Source organism: Procambarus clarkii, chromosome 12 (genome assembly GCF_040958095.1).
Source record: "Procambarus clarkii isolate CNS0578487 chromosome 12, FALCON_Pclarkii_2.0, whole genome shotgun sequence".
NCBI classification, from domain to species: domain Eukaryota; kingdom Metazoa; phylum Arthropoda; class Malacostraca; order Decapoda; family Cambaridae; genus Procambarus; species Procambarus clarkii.
In genome coordinates this window covers 10,821,832-10,846,831 of record NC_091161.1, presented here as the reverse complement: position 1 = coordinate 10,846,831, position 25,000 = coordinate 10,821,832, and the positions used below count along the sequence as shown (strand labels likewise).

At 54.9% G+C, this 25,000-nt stretch overlaps 1 protein-coding gene across 5 annotated transcripts in view; it reads right to left on the bottom strand.

Annotated features, from left to right (window-relative positions):
* The window catches only part of LOC123772955 (PDF receptor), a 164,467-nt gene that overhangs the window by 3,078 nt on the left and 136,389 nt on the right, over window positions 1-25,000 (bottom strand). For all 5 annotated transcript variants that reach the window (XM_069323225.1, XM_069323226.1, XM_069323223.1 and 2 more), the window contains one exon: window positions 11,024-11,211. In XM_069323225.1, the coding sequence (XP_069179326.1) occupies window positions 11,024-11,211 (188 nt within the window). The remainder of the gene's footprint in view (window positions 1-11,023; window positions 11,212-25,000) is intronic.

Below are 25,000 nucleotides of genomic sequence, written 5' to 3'. Positions count from 1 at the left end.
TGTCTGTGCCTATATGTCTGTGCCTATATGTCTGTGTCTATATGTCTGTGCCTATATGTCTGTGTCTATATGTCTGTGTCCTATATGTCTGTGCTCTATATGTCTGTGCCTATATGTCTGTGTCTATATGTCTGTGCCTATATGTCTGTGCCTATATGTCTGTGCCTATATGTCTGTGTCCTATATGTCTGTGTCTATATGTCTGTGCCTATTATGTCTGTGCCTATATGTCTGTGTCTATATGTCTGTGCCTATATGTCTGTGCCTATATGTCTGTGCCTATATGTCTGTGCCTATATGTCTGTGCCTATATGTCTGTGCCTATATGTCTGTGCCTATATGTCTGTGCCTATATGTCTGTGCTATATGTCTGTGCCTATATGTCTGTGCCTATATGTCTGTGCCTATATGTCTGTGCCTATATGTCTGTGCCTATATGTCTGTGCCTATATGTCTGTGCCTATATGTCTGTGCCTATATGTCTGTGCCTATATGTCTGTGCCTATATGTCTGTGCCTATATGTCTGTGCCTATATGTCTGTGCCTATATGTCTGTGCCTATATGTCTGTGCCTATATGTCTGTGCCTATATGTCTGTGCCTATATGTCTGTGCCTATATGTCTGTGCCTATATGTCTGTGCCTATATGTCTGTGCCTATATGTCTGTGCCTATATGTCTGTGCCTATATGTCTGTGCCTATATGTCTGTGCCTATATGTCTGTGCCTATATGTCTGTGCCTATATGTCTGTGCCTATATGTCTGTGTCTATATGTCTGTGTCTATATGTCTGTGTCTATATGTCTGTGTCTATATGTCTGTGTCTATATGTCTGTGTCTATATGTCTGTGTCTATATGTCTGTGTCTATATGTCTGTGTCTATATGTCTGTGTCTATATGTCTGTGTCTATATGTCTGTGTCTATATGTCTGTGTCTATATGTCTGTGTCTATATGTCTGTGTCTATATGTCTGTGTCTATATGTCTGTGTCTATATGTCTGTGTCTATATGTCTGTGTCTATATGTCTGTGTCTATATGTCTGTGTCTATATGTCTGTGTCTATATGTCTGTGTCTATATTTATTGTGTTGGTCTCTGTGTATGTCTATTGTTGTTTTCTTAGTTTGTGTTCCTCTTGTTCTTTCTCTCCCTCTCCCTGTCCCTCTCCCTGTCCCTCTCTCTCTGTGTCCCTCTCTCTCTCTCTCTCTGTGTCCCTCTCTCTCTCTCTCTCTGTGTCCCTCTCTCTCTCTCTCTGTGTCCCTCTCTCTCTCTCTCTGTGTCCCTCTCTCTCTCTCTCTGTGTCCCCCTCTCTCTCTCTCTGTGTCCCCCTCTCTCTCTCTCTGTCCCCCTCTCTCTCTCTCTGTCCCCCTCTCTCTCTCTCTGTCCCTCTCTCTCTCTCTCTGTCCCCCTCTCTCTCTCTCTCTGTCCCCCTCTCTCTCTCTCTCTCTGTCCCCCTCTCTCTCTCTCTCTCTGTCCCCCTCTCTCTCTCTCTCTCTCTGTCCCCCTCTCTCTCTCTCTCTCTGTCCCCCTCTCTCTCTCTCTCTGTCCCCCTCTCTCTCTCTCTCTGTCCCCCTCTCTCTCTCTCTCTGTCCCCCTCTCTCTCTCTCTCTCTGTCCCCCTCTCTCTCTCTCTCTCTGTCCCCCTCTCTCTCTCTCTCTGTCCCCCTCTCTCTCTCTCTCTGTCCCCCTCTCTCTCTCTCTCTGTCCCCCTCTCTCTCTCTCTCTGTCCCCCTCTCTCTCTCTCTCTGTCCCCCTCTCTCTCTCTCTCTGTCCCCCTCTCTCTCTCTCTCTGTCCCTCTCTCTCTCTCTGTCCCTCTCTCTCTCTCTGTCCCTCTCTCTCTCTGTCCCTCTCTCTCTCTCTGTCCCTCTCTCTCTCTCTGTCCCTCTCTCTCTCTCTGTCCCTCTCTCTCTCTCTGTCCCTCTCTCTCTCTCTGTCCCTCTCTCTCTCTCTGTCCCTCTCTCTCTCTCTGTCCCTCTCTCTCTCTCTGTCCCTCTCTCTCTCTCTGTCCCTCTCTCTCTCTCTGTCCCTCTCTCTCTCTCTGTCCCTCTCTCTCTCTCTCTCTGTCCCTCTCTCTCTCTCTCTCTGTCCCTCTCTCTCTCTCTCTCTGTCCCTCTCTCTCTCTCTCTCTGTCCCTCTCTCTCTCTCTCTCTGTCCCTCTCTCTCTCTCTCTCTGTCCCTCTCTCTCTCTCTCTCTGTCCCCCCCTCTCTCTCTGTCCCCCCTCTCTCTCTCTCTGTCCCCCCCCCTCTCTCTCTCTGTCCCCCCCCCTCTCTCTCTCTGTCCCCCCCCCCTCTCTCTCTCTGTCCCCCTCTCTCTCTCTCTCTGTCCCCCTCTCTCTCTCTCTCTGTCCCCCTCTCTCTCTCTCTCTGTCCCCCTCTCTCTCTCTCTCTGTCCCCCTCTCTCTCTCTCTCTGTCCCCCTCTCTCTCTCTCTCTGTCCCCCTCTCTCTCTCTCTCTGTCCCCCTCTCTCTCTCTCTCTGTCCCTCTCTCTCTCTCTGTCCCTCTCTCTCTCTCTGTCCCTCTCTCTCTCTCTGTCCCTCTCTCTCTCTCTGTCCCTCTCTCTCTCTCTGTCCCTCTCTCTCTCTCTGTCCCTCTCTCTCTCTCTGTCCCTCTCTCTCTCTCTGTCCCTCTCTCTCTCTCTCTCTGTCCCCCCTCTCTCTCTGTCCCCCCCTCTCTCTCTGTCCCCCCCCCCTCTCTCTCTCTGTCCCCCCCCTCTCTCTCTCTGTCCCCCCCCCTCTCTCTCTCTGTCCCCCTCTCTCTCTCTGTCCCCCTCTCTCTCTCTCTCTGTCCCCCTCTCTCTCTCTCTCTCTGTCCCCCTCTCTCTCTCTCTCTGTCCCCCTCTCTCTCTCTCTCTGTCCCCCTCTCTCTCTCTCTCTGTCCCCCTCTCTCTCTCTCTCTGTCCCCCTCTCTCTCTCTCTCTGTCCCCCTCTCTCTCTCTCTCTGTCCCCCTCTCTCTCTCTCTCTCTGCCCCCCTCTCTCTCTCTCTCTGCCCCCCTCTCTCTCTCTCTCTGTCCCCCTCTCTCTCTCTCTCTGTCCCCCTCTCTCTCTCTCTCTGTCCCCCTCTCTCTCTCTCTCTGTCCCCCTCTCTCTCTCTCTCTGTCCCCCTCTCTCTCTCTCTCTGTCCCCCTCTCTCTCTCTCTCTGTCCCCCTCTCTCTCTCTCTCTGTCCCCCCTCTCTCTCTCTCTCTGTCCCCCTCTCTCTCTCTCTCTGTCCCCCTCTCTCTCTCTCTCTGTCCCCCTCTCTCTCTCTCTCTGTCCCCCTCTCTCTCTCTCTCTGTCCCCCTCTCTCTCTCTCTCTGTCCCCCTCTCTCTCTCTCTCTGTCCCCCTCTCTCTCTCTCTCTGTCCCCCCTCTCTCTCTCTCTCTGTCCCCCTCTCTCTCTCTCTCTGTCCCCCTCTCTCTCTCTCTCTGTCCCCCTCTCTCTCTCTCTCTGTCCCCCTCTCTCTCTCTCTCTGTCCCCCTCTCTCTCTCTCTCTGTCCCCCTCTCTCTCTCTCTCTGTCCCCCTCTCTCTCTCTCTCTGTCCCCCTCTCTCTCTCTCTCTGTCCCCCTCTCTCTCTCTCTCTGTCCCCCTCTCTCTCTCTCTCTGTCCCCCTCTCTCTCTCTCTCTGTCCCCCCCTCTCTCTCTCTCTGTCCCCCTCTCTCTCTCTCTCTGTCCCCCTCTCTCTCTCTCTCTCTGTCCCCCTCTCTCTCTCTCTCTCTGTCCCCCTCTCTCTCTCTCTCTGTCCCCCTCTCTCTCTCTCTCTCTGTCCCCCTCTCTCTCTCTCTCTCTGTCCCCCTCTCTCTCTCTCTCTCTGTCCCCCTCTCTCTCTCTCTCTGTCCCCCTCTCTCTCTCTCTCTGTCCCCCCTCTCTCTCTCTCTGTCCCCCCCTCTCTCTCTCTCTGTCCCCCTCTCTCTCTCTCTCTGTCCCCCTCTCTCTCTCTCTCTGTCCCCCTCTCTCTCTCTCTCTCTGTCCCCCTCTCTCTCTCTCTCTGTCCCCCTCTCTCTCTCTCTCTGTCCCCCTCTCTCTCTCTCTCTGTCCCCCTCTCTCTCTCTCTCTGTCCCCCTCTCTCTCTCTCTCTGTCCCTCTCTCTCTCTGTCCCTCTCTCTCTCTCTCTCTCTCTCTCTCTCTCTGTCCCTCCCTCTCTGTCCCTCTCTCTCTCTCTGTCCCCCTCTCTCTCTCTCTGTCCCCCTCTCTCTCTCTCTGTCCCCCCTCTCTCTCTCTCTGTCCCCCTCTCTCTCTCTCTCTGTCCCTCTCTCTCTCTCTCTCTCTCTCTCTCTCTCTCTCTGTCCCTCTCTCTCTGTCCCTCTCTCTCTCTCTGTTCCTCTCTCTCTCTCTGTCCCCCTCTCTCTCTCTCTCTGTCCCCCTCTCTCTCTGTCCCCCCCTCTCTCTGTCCCCCCCTCTCTCTCTCTCTGTCCCCCCCTCTCTCTCTCTCTGTCCCCCTCTCTCTCTCTCTCTGTCCCTCTCTCTCTGTCCCTCTCTGTCCCTCTCTCTCTCTCTGTCCCCCTCCCTCTCTCTGTCCCCCTCCCTCTCTCTCTGTCCCCCTCTCTCTCTCTCTCTCTCTCTCTCAGGGAACAAATTTGCTTTCCTCCCAATGTTCACATTTTGTAACTATGTACTTGAGTAACTACGCAACCTTGCATAATGAAGTGTATAATAGCGAAAAAGGAAGGAGGGGAAGAAAGGAAGGAGGGAAGTGAAGGAGGGGAAGAAAGGAAGGAAGGAGGAAAGAGAATGGCAGGATAGAAGCGACGAGAGAGAGTTTACCCACAGTCAGCAGTCACCAGTAATAATGTCGAGTGTGGAGGCGGGTGGGGGAGGCGCGCCATCCCATTGTTGTCCTCCCTGCGCCTCCCTGTGTCCTGGTACCCTCCCTCACCCCTCACGCCTCATGCCTCACCCCTCACCCCTCACGCCACATGACTCACCCCTCACCCTCTCATAAGCCCTCACAACCTATCGCAGACTCTCAAAGCCCATCTAGGACTCTCACAGCCCGTCTAGGACTCTCACAGCCCATCTAGGACTCTCACAGCCCGTCTAGGACTGTCACAGCCCGTCTAAGACTCTCTCAGCCCGTCTAGGACTGTCACAACCCTTCTAGGGCTGTCACACTCCGTCTAAGACTGTCACAGTCCGTCTAAGACTGTCACAACGAGTCCTGAACTGTCACAGCCCGTGTAAGACTGTCACAGCCCGTCTAGAACTGTAATAGACTGTCTCTGAATCTATAACAACAACTGATGCCTGGTCAGTGAAGAGTGTGACCAGACGCTAGACTGTTAGTGCTGGACGCGCTGGTGGCGTCCCCAGGGAGCAAACAACTTACTTAGTAACTAACTATACATGTTAATGATTCTTTGTCATGCATTCTTATTGTGGGAAAGTTGTGAAGATCCGGGTCAAAGGCTTAGATGGTCAGGGACAGAGAGAGAGAGAGAGAGAGAGAGAGAGAGAGAGAGAGAGAGAGAGAGAGAGAGAGAGAGAGAGAGAGAGAGATTCCTCATGGTCAGCCATCTACCCCTGTACCCAGCAGGAGTGGGACCATCTACCCCTGTACCCAGCAGGAGTGGGACCATCTACCCCTGTACCCAGCAGTAGTGGGACCATCTACCCCTGTACCCAGCAGGAGTGGGACCATCTACCCCTGTACCCAGCAGGAGTGGGACCATCTACCCCTGTACCCAGCAGGAGTGGGACCATCTACCCCTGTACCCAGCAGGAGTGGGACCATCTACCCCTGTACCCAGCAGTAGTGGGACCATCTACCCCTGTACCCAGCAGTAGTGGGACCATCTACCCCTGTACCCAGCAGTAGTGGGACCATCTACCCCTGTACCCAGCAGTAGTGGGACCATCTACCCCTGTACCCAGCAGGAGAGGGACCATCTACCCCTGTACCCAGCAGGAGTGGGACCATCTACCCCTGTACCCAGCAGGAGAGGGACCATCTACCCCTGTACCCAGCAGGAGAGGGACCATCTACCCCTGTACCCAGCAGGAGTGGGACCATCTACCCCACTACCCAGCAGGAGTGGGACCATCTACCCCACTACCCAGCAGGAGTGGGACCATCTACCCCACTACCCAGCAGGAGTGGGACCATCTACCCCACTACCCAGCAGGAGTGGGACCATCTACCCCTGTACCCAGCAGGAGAGGGACCATCTACCCCTGTACCCAGCAGGAGTGGGACCATCTACCCCTGTACCCAGCAGGAGAGGGACCATCTACCCCTGTACCCAGCAGGAGTGGGACCATCTACCCCTGTACCCAGCAGGAGAGGGACCATCTACCCCTGTACCCAGCAGGAGTGGGACCATCTACCCCACTACCCAGCAGGAGTGGGACCATCTACCCCACTACCCAGCATGAGTGGGACCATCTACCCCACTACCCAGCAGGAGAGGGACCATCTACCCCACTACCCAACAGGAGTGGGACCATCTACCCCTGTACCCAGCAGGAGAGGGACCATCTACCCCTGTACCCAGCAGGAGTGGGACCATCTACCCCTGTACCCAGCAGGAGAGGGACCATCTACCCCTGTACCCAGCAGGAGTGGGACCATCTACCCCACTACCCAGCAGGAGTGGGACCATCTACCCCACTACCCAGCAGGAGTGGGACCATCTACCCCTGAACCCAGCAGGAGTGGGACCATCTACTGTACCCAGCAGGAGTGGGACCATCTACCCCACTACCCAGCAGGAGTGGGACCATCTACCCCTCTACCCAGCAGGAGATGGATCATCTACCCCTCTACCCAGCAGGAGTGGGACCATCTACCCCTGTACCCAGCAGGAGTGGGACCATCTACCCCTGTACCCAGCAGGAGTGGGACCATCTACCCCACTACCCAGCAGGAGTGGGACCATCTACCCCTGTACCCAGCAGGAGTGGGACCATCTACCTCTGTACCCAGCAGGAGTGGGACCATCTACGCCTGTACCCAGCAGGAGTGGGACCATCTACCCCTGTACCCAGCAGGAGTGGGACCATCTACCCCTGTACCCAGCAGGAGTGGGACCATCTACCCATGTACCCAGCAGGAGTGGGACCATCTACCCCTGAACCCAGCAGGAGTGGGACCATCTACTGTACCCAGCAGGAGTGGGACCATCTACCCCACTACCCAGCAGGTGTGGGACCATCTACCCCTCTACCCAGCAGGAGATGGATCATCTACCCCTCTACCCAGCAGGAGTGGGACCATCTACCCCTCTATCCAGCAGGAGATGGATCATCTACCCCTCTACCCAGCAGGAGTGGGACCATCTACCCCTGTACCCAGCAGGAGTGGGACCATCTACCCCTGTACCCAGCAGGAGTGGGACCATCTACCCCTGTACCCAGCAGGAGTGGGACCATCTACCCCTGTACCCAGCAGGAGTGGGACCATCTACCCCTGTACCCAGCAGGAGTGGGACCATCTACCCCTGTACCCAGCAGGAGTGGGACCATCTACCCCTGTACCCAGCAGGAGTGGGACCATCTACCTCTGCACCCAGCAGGAGTGGGACCATCTACCCCTGTACCCAGCAGGAGTGGGACCATCTACCCCTGTACCCAGCAGGAGTGGGACCATCTACCCCTGTACCCAGCAGGAGTGGGACCATCTACCCCTGTACCCAGCAGGAGTGGGACCATCTACCCCTGTACCCAGCAGGAGTGGGACCATCTACCCCTGTACCCAGCAGGAGTGGGACCATCTACCCCTGTACCCAGCAGGAGTGGGACCATCTACCCCTGTACCCAGCAGAAGTGGGACCATCTACTCATGTACCCAGCAGGAGTGAGACCATCTACCCCACTACCCAGCAGGAGTGGGACCATCTACCCCTGTACCCAGCAGGAGTTGAACCATCTACTGTACCCAGCAGGAGAGGGACCATCTACCCCTGTACCCAGCAGGAGAGGGACCATCTACCCCTGTACCCAGCAGGAGTGGGACCATCTACCCCTGTACCCAGCAGGAGTGGTACCATCTACCCCTGTACTCAGCAGGAGTGGTACCATCTACCCCTGTACCCAGCAGGAGAGGGACCATCTACCCCTGTACCCAGCAGGAGTGGGACCATCTACCCCACTACCCAGCAGGAGTGGGACCATCTACCCCACTACCCAGCAGGTGTGGGACCATCTACCCCTCTACCCAGCAGGAGATGGATCATCTACCCCTCTACCCAGCAGGAGTGGGACCATCTACCCCTCTATCCAGCAGGAGATGGATCATCTACCCCTCTACCCAGCAGGAGTGGGACCATCTACCCCTGTACCCAGCAGGAGTGGGACCATCTACCCCTGTACCCAGCAGGAGTGGGACCATCTACCCCTGTACCCAGCAGGAGTGGGACCATCTACCCCTGTACCCAGCAGGAGTGGGACCATCTACCCCTGTACCCAGCAGGAGTGGGACCATCTACCCCTGTACCCAGCAGGAGTGGGACCATCTACCTCTGTACCCAGCAGGAGTGGGACCATCTACCCCTGTACCCAGCAGGAGTGGGACCATCTACCCCTGTACCCAGCAGGAGTGGGACCATCTACCCCTGTACCCAGCAGGAGTGGGACCATCTACCCCTGTACCCAGCAGGAGTGGGACCATCTACCCCTGTACCCAGCAGGAGTGGTACCATCTACCCCTGTACCCAGCAGGAGTGGGACCATCTACCCCTGTACCCAGCAGGAGTGGGACCATCTACCCCTGTACCCAGCAGAAGTGGGACCATCTACTCATGTACCCAGCAGGAGTGAGACCATCTACCCCACTACCCAGCAGGAGTGGGACCATCTACCCCTGTACCCAGCAGGAGTTGAACCATCTACTGTACCCAGCAGGAGAGGGACCATCTACCCCTGTACCCAGCAGGAGAGGGACCATCTACCCCTGTACCCAGCAGGAGTGGGACCATCTACCCCTGTACCCAGCAGGAGTGGTACCATCTACCCCTGTACTCAGCAGGAGTGGGACCATCTACCCCTGTACCCAGCAGGAGTGGGACCATCTACCCCTGTACCCAGCAGGAGTGGGACCATCTACCCCTGTACCCAGCAGGAGTGGGACCATCTACCCCTGTACCCAGCAGGAGTGGGACCATCTACCCCACTACCCAGCAGGAATGGGACCATCTACCCCTCTACCCAGCAGGAGATGGATCATCTACCCCTCTACCCAGCAGGAGTGGGACCATCTACCCCTCTACCCAGCAGGAGATGGATCATCTTCCCCTCTACCCAGCAGGAGTGGGACCATCTACCCCTGTACCCAGCAGGAGTGGGACCATCTACCCCTGTACCCAGCAGGAGTGGGACCATCTACCCCACTACCCAGCAGGAGTGGGACCATCTACCCCACTACCCAGCAGGAGTGGGACCATCTACCCCTGTACCCAGCAGGAGTGGGACCATCTACCCCTGTACCCAGCAGGAGTGGGACCATCTACCCCTGTACCCAGCAGGAGTGGGACCATCTACCCCTGTACCCAGCAGGAGAGGGACCATCTACCCATGTACCCAGCAGGAGTGGGACCATCTACACCTGAACCCAGCAGGAGTGGGACCATCTACTGTACCCAGCAGGAGTGGGACCATCTACCCCACTACCCAGCAGGAGTGGGACCATCTACCCCTCTACCCAGCAGGAGATGGATCATCTACCCCTCTACCCAGCAGGAGTGGGACCATCTACCCCTCTATCCAGCAGGAGATGGATCATCTACCCCTCTACCCAGCAGGAGTGGGACCATCTACCCCTGTACCCAGCAGGAGTGGGACCATCTACCCCTGTACCCAGCAGGAGTGGGACCATCTACCCCTGTACCCAGCAGGAGTGGGACCATCTACCCCTGTACCCAGCAGGAGTGGGACCATCTACCCCTGTACCCAGCAGGAGTGGGACCATCTACCCCTGTACCCAGCAGGAGTGGGACCATCTACCCCTGTACCCAGCAGGAGTGGGACCATCTACCTCTGTACCCAGCAGGAGTGGGACCATCTACCCCTGTACCCAGCAGGAGTGGGACCATCTACCCCTGTACCCAGCAGGGGTGGGACCATCTACCCCTGTACCCAGCAGGAGTGGGACCATCTACCCCTGTACCCAGCAGGAGTGGGACCATCTACCCCTGTACCCAGCAGGAGTGGTACCATCTACCCCTGTACCCAGCAGGAGTGGGACCATCTACCCCTGTACCCAGCAGGAGTGGGACCATCTACTCATGTACCCAGCAGGAGTGAGACCATCTACCCCACTACCCAGCAGGAGTGGGACCATCTACCCCTGTACCCAGCAGGAGTTGAACCATCTACTGTACCCAGCAGGAGAGGGACCATCTACCCCTGTACCCAGCAGGAGTGGGACCATCTACCCCTGTACCCAGCAGGAGTGGGACCATCTACCCCTGTACCCAGCAGGAGTGGGACCATCTACCCCTGTACCCAGCAGGAGTGGGACCATCTACCCCTGTACCCAGCAGGAGTGGGACCATCTACCCCTGTACCCAGCAGGAGTGGGACCATCTACCCCTGTACCCAGCAGGAGTGGGACCATCTACCCCTGTACCCAGCAGGAGTGGGACCATCTACCCCTGTACCCAGCAGGAGTGAGACCATCTACCCCACTACCCAGCAGGAGTGGGACCATCTACCCCTGTACCCAGCAGGAGTGGGACCATCTACCCCTGTACCCAGCAGGAGTGGGACCATCTACCCCTGTACCCAGCAGGAGTGGGACCATCTACCCCTGTACCCAGCAGGAGTGGGACCATCTACCCCTGTACCCAGCAGGAGTGGGACCATCTACCCCTGTACCCAGCAGGAGTGAGACCATCTACCCCACTACCCAGCAGGAGTGGGACCATCTACCCCTGTACCCAGCAGGAGTTGGACCATCTACTGTACATAGCAGGAGAGGGACCATCTACCCCTGTACCCAGCAGGAGTGGGACCATCTACCCCTGTACCCAGCAGGAGAGGGACCATCTACCCCTGTACCCAGCAGGAGAGGGACCATCTACTGTGCCCAGCAACAAGCGGAAGGTACTCACCCCTGGGGGGGACTGTGGCCGCCACTCAGACAGCCACACAGATGGTGTCTGCCCCCATGGTGCTGGTGGTCTCTGGGGAGGTCCGTGACGATGGTCAGAAACACGGAGGACAGGCCCGACCCCCTTCGAACCCCGGCGCTGCGGTGGAGCCAGTAGTTGTACACGTACTTCCTCACTGCCGTCCGTACCTGAGCGTCCGTGACCAAGGACAGGCGGGATGGGATAGGATGAGGAGGGAAGGGAGGGAGGGAGGGAGGGAGGGAGGGAGGGAGGGAACGATAGGTAGAAAGGTGTGAGCAAGAGGAAAGGATGGAAGGAACGGAAGAGTGAGAGGGAAGGTGTGGGATATAAGGTGGGAAGGAGGGAAACATACAATTAATAAATATGACAAAGTAGCCCAAACACACACACACGCAACTAGGTGAGTACACACACACAACTAGGTGAGTACACACACACACACACATAATGGAATGTATTAGGCAGTGATGTGGTGGAGGCTGACTCCATACACAGTTTCAAGTGTAGATATGATAGAGCCCAAAAGGCTCAGGAACCTGTACACCTGTTGACTGACATTTGAAAGGCGGGACCAAAGAGCCAGAGCTCAACCCCCGCAAGCATAACTAGGTAAGTACACACTCGATAACGTCTAGCATGGTGTGGCTCAGACCCCTGACCCCACACTACCACCCACAGCATGGGTATGGGGTCCTAAACTTTCTAATATGCTGCACTCACCTGAGGTCTATAGAAGAAGAACGAAATCTGATTATGTATATTGGTTCTACAAGGTAGCCAACTCCATCAAAATATTAAATATGTACTCAACTAATGATTAATCAGCCAATTACTCCATGGGATAACTGGGATCTATCAGTTGATTTTGTAAATGCGCCCAAGAAAGTTAGTGTGCACACTACATTATTAAAACAGTTAACACTGAAAAGCATCACTGAAAGTACTCAGAGTATGGGTAACGATGTTTATCAGTGCTATACCGACGGCTCTGTAGAAGAAGGTGGACGATGTACCGGATGTGCATGTAACATATTTGAACAATCTTCTCTCGCACATACAGCAATGAAGCGCGTCAATTACTGGGCAAGTACAACTCAAACCGAACTTGCAGGCATATACCTTGCCACTGAATTTTTAAAAGACAAAGGCAGTGGACTTGTATACTGTGACTCGCAGAGTGCACTCCTGGCATTGAACGCACATAGTAGTGACACCCAGAAAATTGTCAGTGATATTCGAATGAATGTTTTAGCTGCCAAAGAAAACAGATTTGAGATTAAATTCCTATGGATACCATCACATATTGGCATCTCAAGGCATGACACTGTTGATATGCTTGCTAAGACAGCCTGCAGAAAACCAGTGGTAGAAATTGATATGGGTGTTTCATTAGCAGTAACAAAGAGAATACTTAAACAAATATCTAATGAAGATCTCACCGACCTAACACAAAGACCTGAAAGTTGTAGCATTAAATATTATGATAGATATCGCGAGGAGACATTCACATATGGGACTAATAGAACAAGAACCCGGCAATGTGATGTTATAGTGGCCAGAATACACCTGGGATATAGACGTATCTGGCAGCTTTCTCAAAACCCAAATGTCGAGTACACAATGTGTCAACTTTGTGAAAGAGAAAACATGCACTCTCTTGAACATTATATTGTAGAATGTCCCATACTGACTGACTTTCGCCCTCCTGGGCTAAGGTATGCTGAACTCTGTAGTTACTATATGAGTACTGGAACACTTGATATATTAGACTTGTATCCAAGATTGACCATGTAATATATCAATCATACAATGTATATATATGATGTAACTATATAACCTGAGCTTGTAAAAGCACCTTCATCACCTTCAGTGATTAAGTGCTTAATTGCACACTAGTTTCTTTATCAGCTACCTCACCCTGTCAAAGTAAATGAGACAAATGTATGTGAATGCATGTGTGTGTGTGTATATATGTATGTATATGTGTGTATATGTATGGGTACAAAGTATATATGGAAGCTGATCAGAATTACATTTCACCTTTGTGAATGTACATTAATGACACTATGTAAAAGACACATCAAACACTTTATGTAGGACATACGTAAATCTGTGTATCTATGTATTTACGTATGTAGGTTAGCTTAGCATTTTAAAAGCATCGAATCACCTTCTGTGGTTGAGTGTTCAATAAACCCCTGAACTATATGTTTAACACTTCTCTAACCCTGTCCATGGAGGACACAAGAAAATGTATATATGCTGGTTAGCATTGTAAATGTCCGGCCACGTCTGTGGTAGAAAATAATAATAAAAAAAAAAATACCACCCACACCATGGGTATGGGGTCCACTACCACCCACACCATGGGTATGGGGTCCACTACCACCCACACCATGGGTATGGGGTCCACTACCACCCACACCATGGGTATGGGGTCCACTACCACCCACACCATGGGTATGGGGTCCACTACCACCCACACCATGGGTATGGGGTCCACTACCACCCACACCATGGGTATGGGGTCCACTACCACCCACACCATGGGTATGGGGTCCACTACCACCCACACCATGGGTATGGGGTCCACTACCACCCACACCATGGGTATGGGGTCCACTACCACCCACACCATGGGTATGGGGTCCACTACCACCCACACCATGGGTATGGGGTCCACTACCACCCACAGCAAGGGTATGGGGTCCACTACCACCCACACCATGGGTATGGGGTCCACTACCACCCACACCATGGGTATGGGGTCCACTACCACCCACACCATGGGTATGGGGTCCACTACCACCCACAGCAAGGGTATGGGGTCCACTACCACCCACACCATGGGTATGGGGTCCACTACCACCCACACCATGGGTATGGGGTCCACTACCACCCACACCATGGGTATGGGGTCCACTACCACCCACACCATGGGTATGGGGTCCACTACCACCCACACCATGGGTATGGGGTCCACTACCACCCACACCATGGGTATGGGGTCCACTACCACCCACAGCAAGGGTATGGGGTCCACTACCACCCACACCATGGGTATGGGGTCCACTACCACCCACACCATGGGTATGGGGTCCACTACCACCCACACCATGGGTATGGGGTCCACTACCACCCACACCATGGGTATGGGGTCCACTACCACCCACACCATGGGTATGGGGTCCACTACCACCCACACCATGGGTATGGGGTCCACTACCACCCACACCATGGGTATGGGGTCCACTACCACCCACACCATGGGTATGGGGTCCACTGCCACCCACACCATGGGTATGGGGTCCACTACCACCCACACCATGGGTATGGGGTCCACTACCACCCACACCATGGGTATGGGGTCCACTACCACCCACACCATGGGTATGGGGTCCACTACCACCCACACCATGGGTATGGGGTCCACTACCACCCACACCATGGGTATGGGGTCCACTACCACCCACACCATGGGTATGGGGTCCACTACCACCCACACCATGGGTATGGGGTCCACTACCACCCACAGCCATGGGTATGGGGTCCACTACCACCCACACCAAGGGTATGGGGTCCACTACCACCCACACCATGGGTATGGGGTCCACTACCACCCACACCATGGGTATGGGGTCCACTACCACCCACACCATGGGTATGGGGTCCACTACCACCCACACCATGGGTATGGGGTCCACTACCACCCACACCATGGGTATGGGGTCCACTACCACCCACACCATGGGTATGGGGTCCACTACCACCCACACCAAGGGTATGGGGTCCACTACCACCCACACCATGGGTATGGGGTCCACTACCACCCACACCATGGGTATGGGGTCCACTACCACCCACACCATGGGTATGGGGTCCACTACCACCCACACCATGGGTATGGGGTCCACTACCACCCACAGCAATGGGTATGGGGTCCACTACCACCCACACCATGGGTATGGGGTCCACTACCACCCACACCATGGGTATGGGGTCCACTACCACCCACACCATGGGTATGGGGTCCACTACCACCCACACCATGGGTATGGGGTCCACTACCACCCACACCATGGGTATGGGGTCCACTACCACCCACACCATGGGTATGGGTTCCACTACCACCCACACCATGGGTATGGGGTCCACTACCACCCACACCATGGGTATGGGGTCCACTACCACCCACACCATGGGTATGGGGTCCACTACCACCCACACCATGGGTATGGGGTCCACTACCACCCACACCATGGGTATGGGGTCCACTACCACCCACACCATGGGTATGGGGTCCACTACCACCCACACCATGGGTATGGGGTCCACTACCACCCACACCATGGGTATGGGGTCCACTACCACCCACACCATGGGTATGGGGTCCACTACCACCCACACCATGGGTATGGGGTCCACTACCACCCACACCATGGGTATGGGGTCCACTACCACCCACACCATGGGTATGGGGTCCACTACCACCCACACCATGGGTATGGGGTCCACTACCACCCACACCATGGGTATGGGGTCCACTACCACCCACACCATGGGTATGGGGTCCACTACCACCCACACCATGGGTATGGGGTCCACTACCACCCACACCATGGGTATGGGGTCCACTACCACCCACACCATGGGTATGGGGTCCACTACCACCCACACCATGGGTATGGGGTCCACTACCACCCACACCATGGGTATGGGGTCCACTACCACCCACACCATGGGTATGGGGTCCACTACCACCCACACCATGGGTATGGGGTCCACTACCACCCACACCATGGGTATGGAGTCCACTACCACCCACACCATGGGTATGGGGTCCACTACCACCCACACCAAGGGTATGGGGTCCACTACCACCCACACCAAGGGTATGGGGTCCACTACCACCCACACCATGGGTATGGGGTCCACTACCACCCACACCATGGGTATGGGGTCCACTACCACCCACACCAAGGGTATGGGGTCCACTACCACCCACACCATGGGTATGGGGTCCACTACCACCCACACCATGGGTATGGGGTCCACTACCACCCACACCAAGGGTATGGGGTCCACTACCACCCACACCATGGGTATGGGGTCCACTACCACCCACACCATGGGTATGGGGTCCACTACCACCCACACCATGGGTATGGGGTCCACTACCACCCACAGCAAGGGTATGGGGTCCACTACCACCCACACCATGGGTATGGGGTCCACTACCACCCACACCATGGGTATGGGGTCCACTACCACCCACACCATGGGTATGGGGTCCACTACCACCCACACCATGGGTATGGGGTCCACTACCACCCACACCATGGGTATGGGGTCCACTACCACCCACACCATGGGTATGGGGTCCACTACCACCCACACCATGGGTATGGGGTCCACTACCACCCACACCATGGGTATGGGGTCCACTACCACCCACATCATGGGTATGGGGTCCACTACCACCCACACCATGGGAATGGGGTCCACTACCACCCACACCATGGGTGTGGGGTCCACTACCACCCACACCATGGGTGTGGGGTCCACTACCACCCACACCATGGGTATGGGGTCCACTACCACCCACACCATGGGTATGGGGTCCACTACCACCCACACCATGGGTATGGGGTCCACTACCACCCACACCATGGGTATGGGGTCCACTACCACCCACACCATGGGTATGGGGTCCACTACCACCCACACCATGGGTATGGGGTCCACTACCACCCACACCATGGGTATGGGGTCCACTACCACCCACACCATGGGTATGGGGTCCACTACCACCCACACCATGGGTATGGGGTCCACTACCACCCACACCATGGGTATGGGGTCCACTACCACCCACACCATGGGTATGGGGTCCACTACCACCCACACCATGGGTATGGGGTCCACTACCACCCACACCATGGGTATGGGGTCCACTACCACCCACACCATGGGTATGGGGTCCACCACCACCCACACCATGGGTATGGGGTCCACCACCACCCACACCATGGGTATGGGGTCCACCACCACCCACACCATGGGTATGGGGTCCACCACCACCCACACCATGGGTATGGGGTCCACCACCACCCACACCATGGGTATGGGGTCCACCACCACCCACACCATGGGTATGGGGTCCACCACCACCCACACCATGGGTATGGGGTCCACCACCACCCACACCATGGGTATGGGGTCCACCACCACCCACACCATGGGTATGGGGTCCACTACCACCCACACCATGGGTATGGGGTCCACTACCACCCACACCATGGGTATGAGGTCCACTACCACCCACACCATGGGTATGAGGTCCACTACCACCCACACCATGGGTATGGGGTCCACTACCACCCACACCATGGGTATGGGGTCCACTACCACCCACACCATGGGTATGGGGTCCACTACCACCCACACCATGGGTATGGGGTCCACTACCACCCACACCATGGGTATGGGGTCCACCACCACCCACACCATGGGTATGGGGTCCACCACCACCCACACCATGGGTATGGGGTCCACCACCACCCACACCATGGGTATGGGATCCACCACCACCCACACCATGGGTATGGGGTCCACCACCACCCACACCATGGGTATGGGGTCCACCACCTCCCACACCATGGGTATGGGGTCCACCACCACCCACACCATGGGTATGGGGTCCACCACCACCCACACCATGGGTATGGGGTCCACCACCACCCACACCATGGGTATGGGGTCCACCACCACCCACACCATGGGTATGGGGTCCACCACCACCCACACCATGGGTATGGGATCCACCACCACCCACACCATGGGTATGGGGTCCACCACCACCCACACCATGGGTATGGGGTCCACCACCTCCCACACCATGGGTATGGGGTCCACCACCACCCACACCATGGGTATGGGGTCCACTACCACCCACACCATGGGTATGGGGTCCACTACCACCCACACCATGGGTATGGGGTCCACTACCACCCACACCATGGGCATGGGGTCCACTACCACCCACAGCAAGGGTATGGGGTCCACTACCACCCACACCATGGGCATGGGGTCCACTACCACCCACACCATGGGTATGGGGTCCACTACCACCCACAGCAAGGGTATGGGGTCCACTACCACCCACACCATGGGTATGGGGTCCACTACCACCCACACCATGGGTATGGGGTCCACTACCTCCCACACCATGGGTATGGGGTCCACTACCACCCACACAATGGGTATGGGGTCCACTACCACCCACACCATGGGTATGGGGTCCACTACCACCCACACCATGGGTATGGGGTCCACTACCACCCACACCATGGGTATGGGGTCCACTACCACCCACACCATGGGTATGGGGTCCACTACCACCCACACCATGGGTATGGGGTCCACTACCACCCACACCATGGGTATGGGGTCCACTACCACCCACACCATGGGTATGGGGTCCACTACCACCCACACCATGGGTATGGGGTCCACTACCACCCACACCATGGGTATGGGGTCCACTACCACCCACACCATGGGTATGGGGTCCACTACCACCCACACCATGGGTATGGGGTCCACTACCACCCACACCATGGGTATGGGGTCCACTACCACCCACACCATGGGTATGGGGTCCACTACCACCCACACCATGGGTATGGGGTCCACTACCACCCGCAGCAAGGGTATGGGGTCCACTACCATCCACAGCAAGGGTATGGGGTCCACTACCACCCACACCATGGGTATGGGGTCCACTACCATCCACACCATGGGTATGGGGTCCACTACCACCCACAGCAAGGGTATGGGGTCCACTACCACCCACACCATGGGTATGGGGTCCACTACCACCCACACCATGGGTATGGGGTCCACTACCACCCACAGCAAGGGTATGGGGTCCACTACAACCCACAGCAAGGGTATGGGGTCCACTACCACCCACAGAAAGGGTATGGGGTCCACTACCACCCACAGCAAGGGTATGGGGTCCACTACCACCCACAGCAAGGGTATGGGGTCCACTACCACCCACAGCAAGGGTATGGGGTCCACTACCACCCACAGCAAGGGTATGGGGTCCACAACCACCCACTGCAAGGGTATGGGGTCCACCACCATCCACAGCAAGGGTATGGGGTGCACTACCACCCACAGCAAGGGCATGGGGTCCACTACCACCCACAGCAAGGGTATGGGGTCGACTACCATCCACAGCAAGGGTATGGGGTCCACTACCACCCACAGCAAGGGTATGGGGTCCACTACCACCCACAGCAAGGGTATGGGGTCCACTACCACCCACAGCAAGGGTATGGGGTCCACTACCATCCACAGTAAGGGTATGGGGTCCACTACCACCCACAGCAAGGGTATGGGGTCCACTACCACCCACAGCATGGGTATGAGATCCACTACCACCCACAGCAAGGGTATGGGATCCACTACCACCCACAGCATGGGTATGGGATCCACTACCACCCACAGCAAGGGTATGGGATCCACTACCACCCACAGCATGAGTATGGGATCCACTACCACCCACAGCAAGGGTATGGGATCCACTACCACCCACAGCAAGGGTATGGGGTCCAGTACCACCCACAGCAAGGGTATGGGGTCCAGTACCACCCACAGCAAGGGTATGGGGTCCACTACCATCCACAGCAAGGGTATGGGATCCACTAGCACCCACAGCAAGGGTATGGGATCCACTACTACCCACAGCAAGGGTATGGGGTCCACTACCACCCACAGCAAGGGTATGGGGTCCACTACCATCCACAGCAAGGGTATGGGATCCACTACCACCCACAGCAAGGGTATGGGATCCACTACTACCCACAGCAAGGGTATGGGGTCCACTACCTCCCACAGCAAGGGTATGGGGTCCACCACCACCCACAGCAAGGGTATGGGATCCACTACCACCCACAGCAAGGGTATGGGGTCCACTACCACCCACAGCAAGGGTATGGGGTCCACTACCATCCACAGCATGGGTATGGGGTCCATTACCACCCACAGCATGGGTATGGGGTGCATAATAAACGAATACAATCAGTGAAATAGATTAACTAACTTGTTAAATATGATTTACAAAATGCCATCAAACAGGTCGTAGGAGAACCTGTATTCTGAGTCACGTTGATCCTTATATTCCTTTCTGGGGGACATGGAATGGAACCCCTGGCGGGGGTCGAACAGGGTCATAACCGTCATAACCCCCAGGATTAACCAGGCATTTACGTGACGGTCACGGAACCATTACATCTTTCCTGGACCACTAAACTGTATATGAATATCTTACGAGCCTGGAAATCCTGGGATGTCGTTTGCGACACACAAGATTATTATTGCTGTGGACAGCCTCGTAAACTGCTTAATAAATGCAAATTAAGCCTTCATGGTTGAGAAATGATGTATAGGTTTCGTTGTGGAAAATATTCCGCAGTTTCGTGCACAATTTAGACTTATGTAGCTCTTTGATCCAATCATAAGGACCAATGGTCCTTATGTTATTGGGTAATTGTATTCCTCTTGGGCATGGCGGGATTTGCTGCTCTGTGTACATTTACTAAATTTTTTTCCATTTCTTGAGAGTCAACAGAAGGAGTGTAGTTTTGGTGCCAAGTTTCCAGAGATTCATGAATCTTCGTCCAATCTGCTTTGATAAAGTCCCATCCGGGCCCGGGAGCTGGAGCTCTGGGTGGTATAGTGCTATACTAATAACTGTTGTAGCAAAGTTGTCATTGGTCAGCACGTGGACAACTGACCAGTGACAACTCATAAATACTGGTGGAGACATCTGTTATGTCCCTCCCCCCCTCCCCCCCCCACCCAGTGAGGGGTGGGTTCCCTCCAGTTAAGTAGACTGACTTCAGGCACTTCAGCCAAAAGGGGTTCACTATGAGCGTTGAAGTCACCCGAGATGATAGCAGGTGTAAGTAAGTAATTATCAAAAGAAGGCACCAAACCGGGAAGGCTATGTAGCACCATCAAATACGCAAAATAATCAGAGGGCGCTAAATATCACCAAGGATGCCAATACGAGAACAAAAACGCATAAGGCGAACGATATCAAAAGTATCCGAGTCACCAAGAATTCTATCGAGGGACAGGTGACCGCGAGGGGCGGTCGGAAAGCAAGACACACGCTCGTCCTGGAAGTCAGGACATTCAAGAAGGACATGCACGACCGTAAGAGGGACAATGCAACTAGGACAATAAGGAGCAGGGCGGCGCTCCATCAAGTGACCATGGGTTAAGCGAGTATGGCCAATACGCAACCTCGCTAGAGCTGTTTCCCACCGCCGGTTACGGTGGAAGGAGGACGGCCACGAGGAAACACAACATTTAAGAGTACGTAGCTTGTTACCAGTAACAGACAACCAAGAAGCCTGCCAACGGGTAAGGACTGAGGAATGGATAACCGGGTAAAAGTCGGAATACGGAATGCCTTTACGAGAGATGGGACAAGAGCGGACAGCTTCCTTAGCGGCAGCATCCGCACGCTCATTTAAAGACACGCCAATATGGCTGGGAACCCAACAAAACTCAACCGACTTAAATTTACTGTGAACGAGAAACAGCCAATGCTGGATCTCGACAACTACCGGATGAACTGGATTAAAGCACCCGAGAGCCATGAGGGCACTACGAGAGTCAACAACAACCACAAAGGAAGACTGACAACGAGAAAGCAGGAGACGAAGAGCATAGAGAATAGCATAAAGTTCCGCTGTAAAGATGCTAGTCTCCGGAGGCAAGCGACACATATAAGTGCGATCAGGAAAAACAACAGAGTAGCCAACACCGTCCGCTGACTTAGACCCATCGGTGAAGACAGAAACGGAGCGGGAGTGAGAAGAAAAGTGCTCGAGGAAAAGGCGTTTTAGAACTGTAGGAGGGGTAAAAGCTTTAGTGATACGAGTCAAGGATGTACAAAACCGCGGAAGAGGGACCCTCCACGGGGGCAAAGAAGGAACAACACGAGGAGAAACATCAGAAATACGAATGGAAAGAGAATCCTGCAGGCGAGATAACCGGACAGAAAGAGGGAGGTGGTGAAGAGGAACAGGAACCGCAGGAGGGGTAAAAGTTAAAGCACGACAGAGACGAGAGGAAGGATGTTGCAAGGACCGCGCAAGATAGCGAAGACAGTAGCGATCACGGCGGTCCTGGAGAGACAGGAAGCCAGTGTCAACATACAAGCTAAGGACGGGAGTCGAACGAAAGGCACCAGAACTGAGGCGCAACCCAGTATGGTGCAAAGCATCAAGACGGCGAAGAGTAGAAGGAGAAGCAGACGAGTAAGCAGGGCAACCATAATCGAGCTTAGACAGGACGAGAGAGGAATGTAAAGCAAGGAGAGTGCGCCTATCTGCCCCCCAAGAAGTATGGGACAAGACCCGAAGGAGGGTAAGGGACTTAGAGCACTCAACACGGAGGTAAGAGATATGGGGAGACCAAGACAAACGAGTGTCAAGGAATAACCCCAAAAGCTTCACGGAATCTTTGTATTCAAGGGGATGACCATAAAGTGACAAAGAGGGACGAAGAACAACCCGTTTCCGCGTAAAAGTCATGGCACAAGTCTTAGAAGTAGAAAACTTGAAGCCATGACCTGTGGCCCAAGACGACACGGCATCAATCGCAAGTTGAAGCCGGCGTTGAAGGAGAGGCGAATCATCACCCTGACAACAAAGGGTAAGATCATCGACATAGAGAGCGGAGAAGACACCAGAAGGAAGAGAGGAAAGAAGACCATTGAGGGCAACCAGAAAAAGAGTAGTGCTCAGAACACTACCCTGGGGCACACCTTCGTATTGCTGAAAAGGGGGAGAGAGAGCGGTACCAAGGCGCACCCGAAAGGAACGACGAGAGAGGAAGCTGCGGAGAAAGAGAGGGAGATGACCACGAAGGCCAAAAGAATGAAGTTGAGATAGGATATGATAACGCCAAGTGGTGTCGTAAGCCTTTTCTAGGTCAAAAAGGACGGCAACAACGGAGGTCTTCGCAGCAAAAGCAGTACGTATATAGACCTCCAAGTTCACCAGGACATCTGTCGTGCTGCGGCACTTGCGGAAACCAAATTGAGAAGGGGAGAGGAGGTGATGGTGTTCCAGGAACCACATCAGACGAACGTTAACCATACGTTCAAAGAGTTTGCAGACACAACTTGTGAGAGCAATAGGGCGAAAGTCCTTAGGGGAAGTACCCGGAGACCCTGGTTTGCGAACAGGGAGGACAACGGCATCGAGCCAGTCCTCAGGGACTGACGACGACTCCCAGATCCGATTATACAGACTCAGTAAATACTGAGACGTGCTCGGAGGGAGATGGCGAAGCATCTCATAATGAATACCATCGGAGCCCGCCGCCGTAGAACCGCAGAGGGCCAGGGCAGAACGAAGTTCAGAGAGAGAGAAGGGATCATTATAGGGAAGCTGAAGATGAGTGCAGAAATCTAAAGGACGAGACTCAAGGACAGGTTTACGAAGAAGGAAAGATTGGGGAAGATGAAGACCAGAGCTAACAGAAGAAAAGTGGGAACCCAGTTCGGAAGCGACCTGCAACGGGTCCGCCACAAGAGTATCATGGAGGTGAAGGACCGGTGAAACATCGGGAACGAACTTGCCCGCTATCTTGCGGATACGCTTCCAGATCTGGGCCAGAGGGGTTTCGGACGTAATTGTCGAGACATAAGATGCCCAACATTCACGTTTAGCGGTACGGATGGCCCTACGGGCCACCGCACTCGCTTTCCGAAAGAAAAGAAAAGAATCGGTCGTCTGCCTACGGCGGTGCTTCTTCCAGGCTGCACGCTTACAGCGGACAGCCCGAGCACAGTCCGCATTCCACCAGGGAACGCACTTCCGTGGACCCCGAGAGGAAGAGCGAGGAATAGAGCGGAGGGCAGCGTCGAAGACAGTGTCATGAAAAAGGAGGAGAGCGCGAGAGAGGGGCAGAAGGGAGAGGTCAGAGAGAGTAGCACTGAGGGAAAACAGGGTCCAGTCCGCCTTAGCAAACTGCCACCTAGGGAAAGAGAGGGAAGGGCGAAAAGAGAAAAAGGAAACAAGGATGGGGAAATGATCACTTCCATGGAGGTCATCAAGAACCTGCCATGTGAAATCTAAGTAAAGAGAAGAAGAGCAGAGAGAAAGATCAAGACAAGAAAGGGTGCGAGTTCGAGAGTCCAAATGAGTGGGCTCACCAGAATTCAGAAGAGACAGGGAAGAAGAGAGGAGAAACGGCTCAAGGAGGCGACCCCGGGTATTCGTCAGAACGTCACCCCAAAGAGAATGACGACAATTGAAGTCACCCAGCAGGAGCACAGGCTCCGGCAAGGAGTCTAGGAGGTGTTTCAAATCAGGAAGAGAGAGCGGGACACTCGGGGGGAGATAAATGGAACAAACTGTGTACCATTTCCCCACAAAGATACGAGCAGCAGAACAATGGAGAGGCGAAGGAAAAAGTAAAGGAACAAAGGGAACATCAGCCCGAATCAAGAGAGCAGAAGAATTAGAAGCCCCAGCAATGGCTGGGGGGGGGGGGAGAGAAAGGAATAGCCACGAAAACGACCAGGACGAGCACCAAGCATCGGCTCCTGGAGACAGACACAAAGGGGCGAAAACCGCGAAACCAGAAGTTGGAGTTCGAGGAAATTGGCGTAATAACCTCGAACGTTCCATTGAAGAATGGACAACGACGAGAAGAGAAAGGACAAAAACAGAGAACAAGGAAGAAACAAAGGCGAAAGACCAGCAGAGCACGTTAAAGAATATCAGGGTCGGGATCAGGGTCAGCAAAGTCAGGGTTAGGGGGCATGGGTAAACTGAGCAAAGACGGAGGGAAGGAAACGGGAGAACAGATCAGAGGTGGGCGGGCAGGGTCCGGAGGAGGAGGAGGAGGAGACAACGGAGA